General features: G+C 50.8%; 3 protein-coding genes across 3 annotated transcripts; 2 read left to right on the top strand and 1 right to left on the bottom strand.

Annotated features, from left to right (window-relative positions):
- The first annotated feature begins 668 nt into the window (after positions 1 to 668).
- CSUI_000271 (thioredoxin peroxidase) lies at positions 669 to 2,579 on the top strand. The gene has a single exon (XM_068060505.1). The coding sequence runs from the start codon at positions 893 to 895 to the stop codon at positions 1,481 to 1,483; it is 591 nt and encodes a 196-aa protein (XP_067927511.1). The 5' UTR covers positions 669 to 892; the 3' UTR covers positions 1,484 to 2,579.
- An 86-nt stretch (positions 2,580 to 2,665) lies between these two features.
- On the bottom strand, positions 2,666 to 6,110 carry CSUI_000270 (rna-binding protein nova-1). The gene has a single exon (XM_068060504.1). The coding sequence runs from the start codon at positions 5,380 to 5,382 to the stop codon at positions 4,207 to 4,209; it is 1,176 nt and encodes a 391-aa protein (XP_067927510.1). The 5' UTR covers positions 5,383 to 6,110; the 3' UTR covers positions 2,666 to 4,206.
- A 494-nt stretch (positions 6,111 to 6,604) lies between these two features.
- CSUI_000269 (dhhc zinc finger domain-containing protein) lies at positions 6,605 to 16,218 on the top strand. Its single transcript, XM_068060503.1, has 7 exons — positions 6,605 to 8,352; positions 8,979 to 9,170; positions 11,031 to 11,067; positions 11,392 to 11,432; positions 12,270 to 12,377; positions 12,935 to 12,998; positions 13,611 to 16,218. Exons 1-7 carry the CDS (start codon positions 7,876 to 7,878, stop codon positions 13,895 to 13,897), a joined length of 1,206 nt encoding a protein of 401 aa, XP_067927509.1. The 5' UTR covers positions 6,605 to 7,875; the 3' UTR covers positions 13,898 to 16,218.
- The last annotated feature ends 1,235 nt before the right edge of the window (positions 16,219 to 17,453 follow it).

Here is a 17,453-nt window from a genome sequence, read left to right as displayed (position 1 = left end):
TCACGAGATCATTGCTACGAGGGGAAGTGAGTGTGGTGGCGCGGGTTTGCCTGCGCGAGAGTGAATGCAGAATCGTATGTGTACGAAGACGTCCAGCGAACGTGTGTTGCAGAGTGCGAATGCAACAAGGCCATTGTGACAAGGGGGGGGAATCACGACGAAGGATCCTGTGCGGGAGGGAATATGGTCGGCGCCACGAGGCAGCCGTGGGAGTACGAGTTTGTGGGTGCGAGTTCGTGAAACGTGAGTGCGAGTTCGTGAATGTGAAAAGGCGAGATCGTGAATGTGAATGTGCATGAAAGCCCCCTTAACGTGTCATTGTGAAAAAGGGGCCTACCGTCGGGAGCGAGAAAAGACAGTCATGTGGTGTGGAACGAACCTTCTCACTCGAACTGTAAGAAATAGTGTCTCCGTTAAGAGCGTCCAAACGAGAGAGCCATTGCAATGCACGGTGTTACAGGGCAACAATTGTTAGCAATCGAGGTGCATTCGGACGTTTTCCGCTGCACGGTGGTGTCACACGTCGCTAGGTTGACTAGAGAACGTAGTCAGTCAGTCTCGCGACGAGGTTCCTTTACCAATTGTGACAACAGGGGCCAGATCTAGGAAGCGCTGCGTGCGCAAGGATGCCCCAAGAGTAAGCAATACGCCGGTTTGCATGTCAGTGCGAGGCCTCCTCCGTGTAGTCGCACGCCGGGGCGTCTCCTGAACCGGTGTGCAAGGAGCAGCGGGACGTCGCTAATACGGGTCTCCTCCCCGGACACCTTGGCCAGCAGCAATCACACCCTCGTATTGCAAGCGGCGTCAGGGCCGTTCAAGAGACTGAACATTCTTTCGTGTTACCGTTTCTCCAAACTACGGAAGTTTTCCGCCTTCGGACACGTGGGATAAAATGGTGGGCCCGAGCATTGCTGAGCGCGCGCCTGCATTCGAGGCAGAAGCCGTGATGCCTGATGGCACTTTTGGCAAGCTTTCTTTGGATCAGTTTAAAGGAAAGAAGTATGTGATCCTTTTTTTCTACCCTTTTGACTTTACTTTCGTGTGCCCGTCCGAAATCATCGCGTTTCACCGCATGTGCAGCGAATTCGAAAAACGCAATTGCCAGCTGATCGGCTGTTCAGTAGACAGCAAGTTCGTTCACAATGCATGGAGAAACATACAGCCCAAGGAGGGGGGTATCGGCAAGATAGATTTTCCTCTGCTTGCGGATGTCTCACACAAAATTGCGACGGACTACGGAGTGTTGCACCCCGACGGGATGGCGTTCCGCGGCCTGTTCCTTATCGACAAGAATGGCGTTCTCCAGCACTCCGTAGTCAACAACCTTCCCCTTGGGCGAAGCGCTGATGAAGCTCTTCGAATGCTCGATGCTTTGCAACATTTCGAGCAGTACGGCGAAGTTTGCCCAGCAAACTGGAAGAAAGGAGAGAAAGCAATGAAGCCCACAGCGGAAGGCGTCAAGGAGTATCTCGGGAGTCATTAAACCGTGCTTCCAATGCCGGACGCGCTGAGGAATCGAAAGTCCGAGACAGTATTGCAGTAAACGCCGTGTTGAGGCGTGTCACGGGCATCCTTGTCTGCTCCCTTCTTCGTTAAGCTGCATAACAGCGAGGTGTGACGAACTTGTAGCGTATTTGCTGGTGTTATCAGGGATCGTTGCCGTGTGGCCGGGGCCACTGCGCCCACTTGTATAATGATATCTGTGGCTTTGCGGCATTGCCCACAGCCGTAGCTTGTGTGTGCTTAACCGCCGTGGTGTGCTCGAACAGCGGAGCATGTGAGGTAAAGCGGACACGCCACCCTCTGCGGCAAGCCAGAGGCAGTCAGGGCCTATGTTCAGAGTCGAAACACCAGCCGCACGGGCGAGTCCGTCAGGTAGCTCCAGGACCGCGAGCCTAAGATACGTGGTGGACCCGCTGACGGTCGGGGGCAATACCATGCTGCTGCAACCTCTTATGTTTCTCGATATGACACTGATCGGGGATATCCCACATCGGCACCGTCTGGAAATGCGTTAGGTGGTCACCTTTTTTGACCAAGCTGACGTAACAGCAGTGGACCAGGCGGTGGTAAAGGGCTGCAAAACCGAGCCGGCCCTGTGTGTGCAGATTTTTTCGAGAGTTAGAGACAGCGGGCCGCATGGGGTGACGAGGCTTTTTGCACGGCTGACAGCGACTAACGCACTTTGTAGTGTGCTCCGCCAAATAGGTGATATATCAATGCATGGCGCAGTCGGCGTTCGCCTAGATGGACTACGTCAGAACAGCTTTCCGAGTGCGTGTATACTGGCGTGACGTCAGTGGACTGCATCCTTGACCGGTCTACGCCTAGCACGTCGTGAAGGCGTTCCGTTTCGGCGGCGTCTCAGGCAAACGGTCAGTGGGTACGTGAGCTGAACACCGCAGACAATCTTTACAAAGCATGCACCCACACGCCCAGACTGGCACGTGAACGGGGTTGGTCGTCCGGAGGCGCCGTGATGGGCTTTCCTGTATATGAAGGACAAGGCCTTCCATTTGGAACATTTCCCACATTTGCCTTGGGGGTATTCTAGTCTGTGCACTTGGATAGTTCCAATGCAAGCCTACACGTGAACGCTGCCCCGGCCTACGGCAGGTCTCCAGCACCGGCGGCATCCCGCCGACTCTGTCTCCCCTGAGAAACCTGGCTTTCCCACAAGACTTGCGACTCATCTGCGCTGCTCAATGAACTGATCAGAGACTGCGCTCTCACGCAGACATTGCACACAGTGCAGCTTCCCAGCTTTGATTCGAGACAGAACTGTACAGCAAGCCGCGAGACATTATCCAGCGCAGTTCGCCGAACACTGCGGCATTCGGGCACCTCCACGCCACATAAGCTTGGCATTCAACCGCAGGCCGACTGGGACTTTCAAATTCGTCAGCCGTTTCACCACAAATAACGAACGAGACGCCGTCCCAATCTCCTCTTTCGAGCACAACTGTGACGTCGCGCATCACACTCTGAACGATCGGGAAGCAACGCAGCCGATCCCCTGGCTCGCGAGCCTCGATAACTTATTCTGACCCTGCCTCCCACTCGCCTGGTTCTATTGTGAGCATGACCAGAGCCTTTGCCGTTCAGCGTTAGAAAACGCTGCGGTATCGAGGAGGTACATGGGCAATTCTCAGATCCATCGCATTCGTGCTTACCTAGGCGCGGCGCTGGCGTGTGCACTACTTCGCTGTAGCCACTGGCCCCGCAGGAACGCAGAACGAGCCACTGCAACGGCCAGAGCTGCACTACACAGTGCTTACTTAAGCAGACGCAACTCTTTTACCCATCCAATTGCGCAGAAACACATCCAAATGTGAAACAGGCACAGGAAAGCGCAGATCACGCAACCAGCCCGGCACTCCCCGATTAGAGACTACCGAAAAGCAACGAGCATAAAATCGAGAAACGCTTCCACCCTGAAGTGCTACGATTGCATCCCAACCCCAAACCACCGAACAAAAAGCGTCAAACACCTCAGGGCGCGGCTTCCCCGCGGGATCGCAGACCGGAAAGATGAAGAAGTGGTGGTCTCCTGAGCGCTCTGTTCTGCAGCTTCCTGGAGTGAGCAGATGCGACTGCGGATGCACAATCGAGTTTGCAACACCCGCGCCGTAAGCATGATTCATCCAAACAAAGGCTCTTCCGTGGCTCCCGTCTACATGACGCGGACCATCGACAATCACTAACTACCATGCATCATGCAAGATCCTCTCCGCTATTCACCGGCAGCCCACCACACACCAAGTCTCCACCACTCCGATCTGTCGAAGAAAAACGCTCACTGCTGCAATCACCAGTGATTTAGGCACCGGAACACCCACGACGGACCTCAGATACGTTCCGCATCACCGTACTCCCCGACTTCTTACCACCATCACTAGTCCCTACCCCTTGTCTACCCCGTACGAATCCAGTGTCCCATTTGTGATGCCGCGTGCCTCTCCCGTACCGGCAACTCCGTACACAGAATTAGGATGCAGTTGACCGTATACCCGGAAACGTACAACAACGAAAGAACACGTAGCGCGCACACATACGATATCAGGGGTCAATGGTACGAGGTACCGCAGACACGAACTCCCAGACGGTCAAGAATCCACTTCCAGCGGCTAACTTTTCCCAAGTGAGCGGGAAGTGACTCCACGAGTAACACCTTCCTGTATGGACAATGGCTCAGAACGAGTAAGGTTAATAACCATAGCCCGGGGGATGCATGTAGTGTAGATTCCCTTGTCCACCAATGGCTGGACTATGCGGATGGACATGCAGATCCAGTCCATGACCGTCACCAAGTCCATTGTTCGCTGCATTTCCCGGGCTCCCCATTCCAACGCCAGGGCCACCACCAGGGTGGCCCTTGACTCCTGGTGCCTCCTGGAACGCGTGTATTCTCTGCAACAGCATCAAGTGGGCACTGTGGACAGCTCCCACCGTACCTGATATAACAATCTTCCGATCGTTGGTGCCTGGAACTAGGTCACCTTTTTGGCTGATCTGAATCCTTGTTCCCGTAGCTTTAATGATTTCTGTAACGCATGAACCACTCCGCCCTATCACCGCCCCGATGTTGTGATCGGCTACCTGAATGGTGATGTCGCACTGAATATTGAGGACATCTGCAGCAGGGCTATACAGGTGACCTGCACCTGCAGGATACAAACCATTTCCAAACGAAATCGGCATTACTCCGTAATGAGTTGCCGCTGTAGGCGGAACTGTGGATGCTGGTGGCAAACCGCCTACTGTGACACCTCCGGGAGCGCCTGATTTGTAAACAACATGCATGTGGTCACGTAAGTACGGGTCAGACTGTATGCACGCAGCTATTGTAAGAGCGGCAGATCGAACATGCTCGACGACGCCGCTGATCGTAATCATGCGCTCGGCTAGACCCTCTTCACGACTGGAAATCTGGACACGGGCACCTGTTGTGTCCTGAAGCTCGCGAATCTGCTGACCACCCTTGCCGATGATGGCCGAGACGGCAGACTTTGGTACCGCGAGGCGACACGTGATTTTCTGCTGACCGTCATTACTGCTGAAGGAGTCCCGGCGACCATCCCCATTACTGCTCGAATGTGAAGACGGCGAAGAAGCTGCTGTCTCCTTGATCTTGTCCAAAATAATAACCAGGGCGTTGTTCAACTGCTCTTGTTCTCCACTCATGATCAGGACTCGATCCTGAGTTCCAGGGTAAAAGGCATTCGATGGAGAGAGCTTCACGGCACAACCTGTTGTCTGTTCGATCCCTGCGATTGCCGCGCCATTCTTCCCGATGACGGCTCCAGCTGTCAAGTTGTTGACAACCATTTTAAGGTAGCACGGGCCTTGGAAAGCCGAGCGCTTCGTGGGGGGCGCCTCCATTTGCTCAAAAAATTACAAGACGGGAACACGGATGGAAACGGAAGTCTCGCACGCGGGGACGGCCCCTGTTGCACCCGCTGCGGTTTCAACGGGATGAAATGAGCCAGGTAGCTAGCAATTGCTCTACTATCACGCCCGGCGTTCACTTTTTGTGGCACTGGGCGCCGTGTTTAAGGCTTCACCTCGTTGAACAACGAAATGCATGTAGAACCATCAGTTATCCAAACCTCAGCAACGGTCAGTGCCTAACATGTGCAGCATTACGTAGAAAAGGTGATGGAAATACAAAACAGAAAGAAGAGCGCTAGATGGGGAAAAAATGCATGGGCACAGGTGGCGTAAAAACACGGAAATTACTGTGGCTGGGGGTGGGACTGGCGACGAGGAGAAAACGATGCTGCGAGGAGCACACACCGTTTTTTGCCCTGTTGCGACTCTCACCTTGGGAGAGAGGGAGACGACTAAACCAGGGGCAGCCAAACAGTAAACCGCGTGAAACGTCCGTAGTAAACAAGAACGGTTAGACATCCGGCCGGTCTACACAGTCAGCCTGCGTGCGTAGTGGCCTGCCATTCAAATTGGGATCCTCCGTAGCGACATCTCACCCGGTAGTTACTTCTGCAGCGTTTCATCTGAAAACGCACGCAATATAGGTCGCCCCCTTAAGTCTCCGGGTTTCACACAGGAACTGGGTCGCAGGTGGTGGATGTGTCCTCCACCCCCGCTTCGGACCGACAACACAGAAGCAGTTTACTGGCCGGGTTCCCACTAGTCTGGCATTGTTGGCACCTTCCCGGGAAAGGACCATAACCAACTGAGGTACTTCGACATGGCCACTGTTTCTGTCCGAGTCAGCATATCTGAAAATATAGATACGTGTAGTGTTTTATGTACCACCATTGAAGAAGAACGAAGGTGCTTGGATTCCGCGAACCTCATGCGCGAGTCGTGCATTGACTGTAAGAGTACGTCCCGGCGTACCCAAAGACCCAGAGAGCCTAGCATGGAAGAGCAAGCCCCGTGGAGTTATTGAGTCTCTGGAAAGACAGCACAGATACCACGCCAAGGTTTGATACACACACCTGTTCCCCATCGCGGTTTTGCAGCTGCCGAGTATGGATTCGCTGTGTATAAGGCGGTCCCAGACATTGCGCATCCGAAGGTTTTCCGCAGGTATTGAACGTAACGCGTAGAGCGGATTGCGCTGGTCGTCCACCAGAATAGAGATCCTTTTCGATACGCAGCCACAGCGGCGAAGGCGCGCGTCTGCAGATGCAGCGTTCCTTGTGCTCCTGCGGCGTGCCCTTCGCAAGCCGGGACGTTCTTCGTTGAGGGGGAGACATTGTGGCACAGCTGGGAGGCGTCGTAGCAAGGGAATCCCTGGTTTTTTTCTGTCCGGTCTTACAGTTTGCCTCCTCCCGAGTGTAACGAGAGGAGGCCGCATCGTGCAAGTCACGAGAACAACCTACCTTGAAGAATAACTGGTGGCTCTCTTCTAGCGGTTCGCTAGCTGTATATCTTGTCTCTAAAAAGACTTTTTCATCTTGAAAAAGTAGTGGTAAAGACTTTTTCATCTTGAAAAAGTAGTGGTAGGAGGCATATCGTTTTTCCACACATGCACTTCTCCGCGGCTCTTTCTCTTTTTACTGGTCCCAACCTCATTTTCCGCTTCGCGGTTATTGAGGACGAGCGTGGTTCAGTGCACTTGTCGCTTTCCAGATTTTTCTTTTTCCGTACGTGCTTGTCAGGCTACTTCTTCTTTTAGCAGTTTCTGCCATTTGCCGACTTCCACTCCGAGACACATTTCGTCGCACGCAAAACTACGCTGACCAGGGTCCTGCGTTTGCCGTTGAGGTCCCCTGGCGTTCTCAACTTGGGTTCCTGGAGCGGCGCGTGCTCGGCAGCGGAAGCTGCACGCCCCAGGAGAGTCTACATGTCCTTGCAGACACGTTTGTTTTTGAAGCGTCCCGGAGTGTTGGATTCCCTGTCACTTACTGTACCTTCCTCTTATGCGAAGCCAGGGGGGAACATGCACGCACTTGCGGATGAAGAAATGCTTCTACATTCCACCTCTTCAGTCAGGATTACCAAACATGTGCAGTGGGCACAGCCCGGAGAACTTCTGGAACTGGCATTGACGGAAGCGTGGAAAATGAGCGAGCCAGTGAGTCCCTGAGGTGCGATTCATCACCAGCAGGGACCGGGGTGGATCACATGAGTTTCTTTCCTCTCAGTACCTGGGGGTGCGTTCCCCAGCGTTTCTGTCAGGATAGTTGACGCGATTCGGTGTGGTCTTAGTTGCCGATTTTCTGTCGGGCATGGCTCCTATAGGAGGATAAGCAAGGCACGGGCTGCTGGTGTTGGCAACTACTTCTTCGTGCTTCTGCCCGGTCGGACGCAGGCAGCAACTGAAAGCGTGCAGCCCTGTGTTCCGATCGTTTTCTCTTCTTTTTTGGCTCTATGTGAGCAGCTGGACTTCTTTCCTTCGCGACAATGCACGCTAAGAGCCGTGTAGTGCGAGGCCTTTCCTGGGTTCCGCTTTTGCTAGTTGGCGTGATCTTCCTCTTTGAGGCAGTCACGTACTCCTACATCTACCTCTATCGAGAGCTGTCGCATCACAGTGATAATGTGGGACTTGCTGTCGGGTTGGGCGTAGTAGGCTTGGTTCTCTGGTGTCTCGCCTTGTGGTCTTACTTCGCATGCGCGTTGGAGGACCCTGGGGAGATTCCTCAGGCCTGGCAACACGAAGTCGTCGTAAGGAAAATCCCTTACCTAGACCTTGATGGCCGAATTGTCTCCTCCCCATCAAGGGGAGGAAGCCCAAGCAGCACCTTTGATGCTTCCTCGAGGAGCCTCTCGGGAGGCGGCACTCGGGAAAGAGTCAAATTAAGGGACTTCCACCCAGGCCTGGCCTCGAAATGTCCAAAATGCGCTCATTGTCTTAGACCTGAAAGAGCCCATCACTGTTCGGTAAGAGTGACTTTCGTCGCGTCCTCTTCATGAGTTTGTTCGCTATCCTCGCTTTTCCGAACTGAGTAGGTTACTTGCTTTCTGCTTAAAGGGGTAGTAGTTCACGCTGAATTGGCTCGACTATCTGGCCCGCGCTCAAGAGGAGGCGGGCCCCAGATGGTCGAGGGTGGATGAATCTAGTTGAGTACATAGTCGTACTAACCTTTTCTGTGGAGTGCTAGAGGAAAGCGGAGGGACGGGGCCGGTCGAGTTTGTTCTTCTGTCAGCCTCCCTTCGTTCTGGACAGCATTCCTCTTTTCACATCTCTATCGAAGAACAGGAATGAAACTGAAGCGACTCTTCAGCTTCTCTCTGTGTGAGAGTATCTTTTTCTACAGTTTGCTTAGATGTTGAATCGTGGCAGACACCCTAGTCTAATCTTGGGAAACTCGTAACTACGCTCAGAGAACGTACACAAGCGCAAGCTTTTTGTTTCATTCTCTTCCTTAATGTGAGCCTCCGTGCGTACATGGCCGTGTATCATGATGAGACAGGCTCTCACGTTCATGCGTAGTTGTCGGGTCGTGGTGCCATGCGTTCTGCCCAGTGAGTGTGTGGAAATGTCTTGCTTTGTGTCCCGCTCGCAGATATGCAATATATGCGTGATGCGGATGGATCATCACTGTCCTTGGGTGGGCAACTGCGTAGGCTTCAATAACTACAAGCAATTCCTCTTGTTCAACTTCTATTGCGCGATACTCTGCACTTTTCTAGCTGCCTCTGCAGCCCCATGGATTGTCGGGGAATTCCTCTACTCCGGGGAGTCCGATACCACACGGGTAATCACAGTAGGAATCATCGTGGATAGACTCTGAGGGAGGGGAAGAAAGCTGCGGGGCTCTTCACTTCGCTTGTCTACTAAACTCCTCAGAAGTTTCGGCTCGTGTTGTCCCTCTTCATGAAAGGCAGTTGTTACAGCTGATTCTTTGAGTCGTCATTCTCCTGTACACCCCCTAAAGAATAGAATACCCACTAGCATAACAAATACTTCTCTAGATCTTGTCAGTGGTTGTAGCACAGACTCTTCGCTAAGGTCCCCGGTGAAGGACAGTGCAGTGCGGACAAGCAGCAAGACATGGTAATAGAGTGTTTATAGACAAGACAGGATAGGACAAGGCAACTGAGTCTCTAGAAGTCATGTTCTTTGTTCGGAGAGTAGAGTAAGGACAGACGAGAATGACGTTAGATTTCTCTTCCGGATGTAAACGAATACATCTGCTATTTTGATGATTCGTTTTCATATGTCGTGGCTGGCGGACGAAAGGGGTGGCCCTACTTGCAGACAGACGACGTGATCAAAAAAAACAACACTTAAGGCTGTATAGTGATGAAGTTGCTGAGGGGAGATTTTCATGAGGCTAAGAGGTTTTCTTGTACTTTGGTGGACGGAAAAGGCCGAGGAGTTTTCTTGGCTCACGTCTTTTTGCACCGTATCAACAATCAGAACGGCTATTAGACACGTTCTTCTGTAGCTCTGGCCTTTGTTCTCCCGCGGATGAGATATCTCCATATGTTCTTGACGGCACTTTTGTTAGAGACTCTCCCTAGGAGTACAGACCCTTTCTTCCCGTTGTCCTCAAAGATGTATATGATAGCATAAGGATACGTACGGCCGACAGCGAAAAGGACGGGGTCAGTCTGCTACGGCAGGAGAAGAGCTTTTTTCGAGGAGTGTCGTTTCTCTCCTCCGATGTGTCCTTCCTCTGTCCTTCATTCACTTTCTCGTCTCGTGGCCGGCGCCCCGGCTGCCTCCTGGTCTATTTATGTTTGTCTCAGATCGCACTCATAACACGAGGACTCTCAAAAATCACAGGAGTTCGATTTCTCTGGAGTAGTCGAGAAGATATGAAGAGGCATTCAATTAGTCAAGATGATAGTACACAGGTCTTTCTTCCTCGTAGCCCATGAGAAAGGACACACCAGAAGGCAGTTAGAAGGCAGGCGTGACGCGTGTATTTTTCCATTGGGGTGCAGCTCTATTTGCCCTTCATCGTGCTGCTGGCATACAGATAGTGTAGCATGCATGCACATATGTATCTGTTGACAGGTCTCGTATAGATCGTGCATATGCATATATATATATATATATGGATTTGCACCATGAATATGTGCACTTGTAAGCCAGTTTCGATGGGAAGGAGCTGTGGCTATAAGTGTGATGACAGGGTCACTAATCAGTTTTCAGAAGGGGAAGGCTGTAAGCGAGGATGACCACACATTTCAGATCTGTTGAGGACCTGACTGACTTCACGAGACAAAGACATACTTATAGAATGGCAGGTTTTCAGATACCTGAGAGAACAGAGGGTCTCTGGTGAGGTTGTTTGTTTCACGTCTAGTCATCCTTAGGGTCGCGAAGAAGTCTATTCTTTGCTTGCCGAGATGTTAGATTTGGAGCCCCCTGGTCATTGAGGTATGCGGATGCACTCCATTGGCTATGCATGACAGGCACTTCATTTCCAGTCTGTAGGTCTTCTATTACTATGTCTTGATAACGAGGATTTTCGAAACCATAAGAAGCACATCATCACATTCATTCGTGTTTTATGTGCTTGTGAATGGCTTTCGTGTCTAACGTCTTTCGTTCCACGACGGTCGAGTTCTCTTCTCGTGTCCTTGTTTGCTTTTCTTTTTTTCAGGGATCCGGAGTTGGCATATGGGGGACATTCTTGATTGGTACGTCCACTAGGCTTCATTAGATCATATGCATCTAAATGGAGAGTCGCTCTATCATGGATCCATGCAGAGTATGTGGGATGGATCTCGTAGTCAGCGGGCATCTTAACTAGATTGTATTAGATGGCTGGCTTACTTTTGGTTTAGCTAGGCGTCATCTGTTGTGTTTTCTTCCTGCGAATGTGTAAATCATTTGAAGGGTCATGTAGTTGAAAGACGTCTTTTCTTTCTCAGGAGATTACTTGTGTCCGTGTGCAGTACATACTTCTTGCTTGTTCTGAGAGAAGGTTACTTATGTCGTCTACGCACTGTGTGTATGTACAGCGTGGATCATGCAGGTTACCTTCGGACTTGTTACTCTTGTGGTAAGTCTTTCGTCTTCCTTTCTTTCATGGTGTCATCCATGTTTCCGTCCCCGGAATTCTGGTGAAGTGGGAGTCGTACGTGTGTAACAGTCTGTTTGGTCGGAAGACCTCGCTTGCAGGCTCTCGAGCTTGTGTGTAGAGAGTCTACGGATGTTTCTTTGCTTCTTTTACTTAGAAGACTACATCTTATCAGGGCCGAGAAAGAATCTTGTCTGTGTTTTAAAGGAAGCTACCTGGTTATAGTAGATGAAGAGGGATACATAGGGAGGACAAGGAGTCAGTTCAAAGAACGTGGTGGTGTGCAGAAACAAATTCACTTCACTAGCAAGCGTATATTGATGATAGGCAACGACTGACGGAAGGAAGAGGGAGCGTGGTCAGCTTGATGTATATATACATAGATATGTACACCGTATAACCCGCTTATGTATATATATATATATAAATGCATATGTATGCATATACCGATCTAGTGAGGGGTACTAGGAGGTGTAGAATGTTCTCTTGCGGCTCTAAAGCATCGTCGTTTCTTCTTTAAAAGAAGAGGGGAGATATGACTGAGGGTTCATCTACAACAAGCTACGAGAGTGGTGGTAGTGGCACCATTTCTTGTTAAACAACCTGACCGTGTCGGCATGTTGTGTTCTGTAGGCAATCTTATGCTACTGCTGCTTTTTTAGTATCGTTCTTTCTGATTTCTCTCCCCCTGCACATCATCCTCGCGGGAGTTAGGAGGATCTTCTGTTCGCCTCTTTTTCGTGTGATGTGATAGAGAGAAAAGTTGAGAGTGTGATGTGTGCTGTTGTTTTCTTTCTTCTCTTCTTTATTTTCCCATAGATGTTTCTTACTCACCTGTACTACATGCTTATCAATGTGACGTCCATCGAGGTTCAGTATCCATCACCTAACCCTTACAATGTGGGAAGGATGGCCAACACACAACAGGTAAGCGACAAGCCGTACGAGGATTCTCATCACTTCAGCATCGTTTCTTAGCTAGGTATTGGAGTACAGTCGTCAAGGCAAGGAAAGATAGATGAACATAGTCGCACTTCTCTAACTACAGCATCCAGACTTTCGATCGACGACAGGTCGAGGCGACAAGGGAATGATGTCTCCTTAATGAAATACCTCTATTCGATGCAAGCTCGCCATAGAATGGGCTGTGGATATTCCGGGTATTGGAGTGGCACAAGTTGAGAGTGTAGAGCGAAGCGCCTAGTTCATAGTCAGGTAGTATTCTGTCACAGGTATATAGACAGGCTCTCTACTCTTGTCTTCTCTTCAGTGTCTCCGTATCTGTAGTGATGGTTTCGCTGATCGTGGTTTGTGCTTTTTTTTCGTTTTTCCGGAGTGTGCGTTCGCAGTATGAAGGATCGGGGTACATAGGTGTACGCATGGCAGATATAAAAAGACTCTGATGGAGTGTATATACATCTTGTGGAAGTCAGGTTTTTGACCCAAGGTTGGTGCATGTGCGGGGGGTAATGTCATCTTCTCAGGTATTCGGCAAATTTGACTGGTCGTGGTTCCTTCCCATCCGTCCGCGATCTCCTGTCTGCTCAGGTACGCCTTCTTTGTTGTGTAGTATGTCTACATAGAGGTGCAAGTCGCTAGTTGAATATGTGAAGTATCAAGCTCACACGCTCCTTGGGGCAGCGTGCAGTTTGATATACAGTGCAGCTATCGGGTGTTCTGTGTGGATGGGTGTACCTGTATATGTGTCTATACATAGGTATGCGTAAATGTATGTGATCAGCCCATCACCATATTGGTCACTCACTAGTTACCCGGTTTCTGAAGAGCACAGTCTGTGTTGCCAAGATATATAGATATATGTATATGTATAGTTTTCTCTTGTACTCCGTCGTGTATACACATGCATGTATTTCAGCGAGACCCGTGTGTTCGTCTTGTTTTCAATGATTGTATACGTCCAGTCAACTCCACTCTTTCAGATGATTCCCTCGGTTTGAAGCGGCGTGGTTACCACAGATAAGATAGAAGGTATGTGCTGCTGGTAGCGAGTGCCTATACATGCGGGAGGGATCGATAGAGGTAAGGACGCGGAGAGCGATAACCGCATGTTATCTATCGGTTGAGACGGACTCTTGATTAAGGCAGTCATATTTCTAGTGTTGCTGTGTTTCTCCTCACCTGTAATGCTTCGTTCAACAGGGGTGTCATATCCAACGCGGGGGACAAGCCAGCAAGCTCATTGTGGAAGGGAAAGTGAAACTGAGGTTTTACCGGAAAGTGTAGTCTGCGTCGAAGACAGTAATCCCAAGCAACTTGTCCGTGCAGATATCTCACAGGGAGCTAAGGTGCAAGGCGATTATGTTCCTGAGGGGGGAATATCGCCTATGCCCGAGAAGGGGAGGGATGAGAAGGAAAGCTTCGGGATGTCAGGGCAGGGAGATCAGGAATCACGAGGGCCTACTACTATGGCTGAGGAGGTGTCATGAACTGAAGGGTCTCATCTACCACTACTACACCCCCCTACTGCTACCTGTGTTTCTAAACAATATGTATAGGTTTCTTCTACGATGTTCGACTTCATCGTGTCTACTTTTATGCTGTTGGTCTATTTCATGCTTGTGTTCTGTCTAAGGTAGAAAAAGAGCATCGCTTCAGTTAGCTTTCCTCTGTATGACTTCTCTTTATTCGTTTCTCTTTGAAGCTCTCATCTTTGACTCCGAGAGGAGCAACCATCTCTCATGTAAGTGTATATACATACATATACACACACTGTGCAGGTATCCTGTTGGAAAACGTCAGTTTCAAGCCTAGTAGTAGTGTATCTGTGCGTATGTGGACATACGAATGTGTACAGAGTGTGTAGAACGGGATTCGCCCGAGATATCCTTCACGGGGGGTAGCGGCGATTCCTGTCAACGAGCATTCCCCCCCTCCCACTCCCCTAGGTTCTAGCCAGGGCCGGTCGATCATTTCAAAAGAAAGTGATTGCGGTTCTTGCCGTGTTACGAAGATATAAGTAAACAAGTAGGAGTCCAAAGACCTGTACAGATAGCTTCGTTGTGTCTCGAGGTCTTGACTTCTTCTTGTTTCTCTTCCTAACGAAGGAGAAACCTGCACCAGCGAGCGCTGGACTTGTTCAGTGCCCGTCGTGAAGTTCGCTGCTCTCGGATAAGAATCCGGCCGATGAGTGTCTTCGGTGCGTAAAAAACCTGGAATTTTCAATACATCTTGTATCTCCGTGTATATATTTATATACATATATATACTCGTCTAAGCGAGACACGATTCCTATCTACAACGCATTGTTTCTTCAAGACAGCTGGGCAGCTGGCCAGTCGGCGTTGGTGGATGAGAGGAAAGCTAAGCGTATTCGCACATGGTCTTAGACGGAGCCTCGAAAGGAATGTAGATACAGAAACCGGCTTCCTTTTGTGGTCTGCCGGGGGGGAGTGGCGTCGTCGGGTTTCTCGTGGTTACACGATCATGCTCAGTGAGGCAGCACCCCGTCCTATCAGGAAGGGCCGTCTCGCCTCTCCCGCCTTTGTCGTGGGTGTAGTGGTGGTTGCTGAGCTAAAGAAGACAGAATGAGGAAGAGATGCTGCATCTGTTGAGTCCGTGTCCAGACAAGGAAGGTTGGTGGTGGCGTGGGGCAGGGTTTGACTAGTTTTTCAATCCTCTGGGAGGGCGAACGTTTCTACGACTCCTCACATCCCGTTCATAGCAAAGAATCGCCGATGCTTTTCTTCCACATCAAGAGAAGGCACCGGGAAGGAGTTTTTATCTTGACAGAAAGGCGACAGTCAGTTTGTTGCTCGGATTGTATAGCTTGCAGCAGGAAACCCACGTAAATAGATGCAGAGTAAAGAAAGGTTTTTCTTCTACACGGCGCACCCTAGCTCCTTTTTTTTTTCGTGGGCTCTCATACGTGCTCCACTCCTCCTCACATGTGCCTGGAGTTCCCAGCCGGAGTTTTTTGTGTATTAGCGGCTGCATCTTGGATGCGTTCATGAAACGAAGCGGACGAACTTGTGGGCTTTGTTTCGCGCTTTGCTCCCAGTTTCGTGCTCACTTATCCTCCTTGTTTTCCCAAGCCTCGATAGAATGTTTCTCTAGGGCGGAAGGTCTCGTCACTCTATTCTAAGGCGGGCTCTCGGGATTTGCGTGAATTGTTTCTTCAAGAAGAGCACTGAGGTTCTGACAGTGGCGAGTAATACCTCATGCTAGGCTAACACGTGCGATAGAACGGAACATCCAGGTCGAGCGGAAGGCCTCGCTCTTACGCTCCACTCCGTCAACGGTCGTAGCCACAGTTTGAATGGCGTTACTCATTCTGCCTCTACTGTCAACTTCGTCATTTCGGTGAAAGATGGCATGCTAGCAGGCAAGCTTGGTGGCTACGTTGTCTGTGTTGGAAGGGGGTTCATCAAAACGAACAGGTCGGGGTTGCGTGGGAGACCAGCAGTACAGCGCAAAGATTCCACATTCAGGACATATCCACAGGGCAGAACTGTACATACTCATTCGTAGGTGACCAACTTCATGGAAAATTTCAAGTTTTTTTCGCTGTCGCCGGTCTCCTGATTGTAAGAGAGTGGCCTGTTGAAGGACTTGTTTACCTTTTGTTTCTTTCGAAGTTGTTCCGCCGCTTTCACGCATGTGTATCGTAACGTTCTCCATAGTGCCGTGCGGTCAACTGCTCTTATGTAGGACTCGTGGCGCAAAATGAACTTCAAGAGAGACCATGTTTCTCAGTTTACAGCGGCAAACTTGCCGTTGACGCAGTGATGGCGTATGAGTTTGTTTGGATCAACTTTGATTGCAGCTACATTGGCTAGCGCGGTGGTATTGTAGCGATTGAAGTAGCCAGCTCTCAGAATGGGAATTTGTCACATCAGGTTGAGGATGTTTGGTCCTGTAGCAGTTGGTGATAGACTAGACTGGGGAGATCCAGTGCCGGAGTCCGTTCTTCTGTTCTAAAGAGTACGACACAGAGATGCAGTATCGCGCCGAGTCTTCTCGTCGTGGGAACGGAAAACTGAAAATGTACAAGATGCCCACGTATTGCGTCTTGGGTCTCTATTAATAGCCAGCGAAAGTCGCTCACTGCATTTCGTTGCACCTCGGCTACGCTCTGCAACCGGAGCACAATGTAGTCGCCAAACGACTGGTTGGAGGTAGCAGCACGGTACGTTCTTTGCGGTGGCGCAAGATCGTCGATAGCAATTTTTATCTGACGGTGTTCCAACAGCATTAGTTGACGCAGAGTCACGGACCTACGGCTGACGCGTGAGCAACCTGCTCGAAGTCTAAGCGTACACCACTGTAGTAATACACATCGGAGTATCAGTGTTCGCGCGGAGTAGTTCTAGCTCTGGGAGGACGACTTGGTGCGGAACCCTCTCTACGCTAGGTCAGTTTAAGGGCAGCCATTTAACACAGTATGCTTGAGAGGCCCCGGAGACGTGGGTCCCCTTACCTCACGAGTAGAAGCACCAGTTCCCTGAACTGCCGTGCCGCGGCTCAAGCCGGTTTGCTCGCCCTCGGGCGGAGACAGATCAGCGTTGCATATCTAGTGAAAATGAGCAGACCAGAGACGACGCTAAGCTCACTCGAGACACTCGTTTGGAGGAGCGTAAGCATGCGTCTCCGTTTATCCGGCGGTCGTCGCTAATCTTCAGTTGGCCTGCTCACACCTCCCACTTTGCCTCCCGCCGCCGACTAACCGACTTCGGAGGCTATGTAAGTGACCAGTGCAGAACCACGGAACGACGCAGCGTGAGAGCGTGCTGATGGGTTCCTGGGACTACACAGAAAGTAGCAGCTCACGCCCCAGCTCCGCTCACTGTTTCGTGTAGAACTCCTGTAGTGCCCCGACTCCTCTGCAAGCCAACCAACGAGAGTACCAGGTGAGAGCGAAGGCATCCGTTCATCACTGATCCACTACTTTGGCGGTATAGGCTCCTTCTACTCCGGTGCGCGGGGTCTAGTATCGAATAAGAGCTGCTCTTGGAGGGCTTCGTGCCCGACCACGATGGTCAGTCC

This window comes from Cystoisospora suis (assembly GCF_002600585.1).
Source record: "Cystoisospora suis strain Wien I chromosome Unknown contig_114, whole genome shotgun sequence".
NCBI classification, from domain to species: Eukaryota; Apicomplexa; class Conoidasida; order Eucoccidiorida; family Sarcocystidae; genus Cystoisospora; species Cystoisospora suis.
The sequence above is the reverse complement of the archived record's forward strand: the minus strand, read 5'-3'. Positions and strand labels throughout refer to the sequence as shown.

Excerpts from the sequence above, each read along its gene's own strand:
- CSUI_000270 (XM_068060504.1), bottom strand. The coding sequence starts at position 5,382 with ATGGAGGCGCCCCCCACGAAGCGCTCGGCTTTCCAAGGCCCGTGCTAC.
- CSUI_000269 (XM_068060503.1), top strand. The coding sequence starts at position 7,876 with ATGCACGCTAAGAGCCGTGTAGTGCGAGGCCTTTCCTGGGTTCCGCTT. Across the intron at positions 11,068-11,391 it reads ATGGGGGACATTCTTGATTG|CGTGGATCATGCAGGTTACC; the intron begins GTACGTCCACTA and ends GTGTATGTACAG. Across the intron at positions 11,433-12,269 it reads TCGGACTTGTTACTCTTGTG|ATGTTTCTTACTCACCTGTA; the intron begins GTAAGTCTTTCG and ends ATTTTCCCATAG.
- CSUI_000271 (XM_068060505.1), top strand. The coding sequence starts at position 893 with ATGGTGGGCCCGAGCATTGCTGAGCGCGCGCCTGCATTCGAGGCAGAA.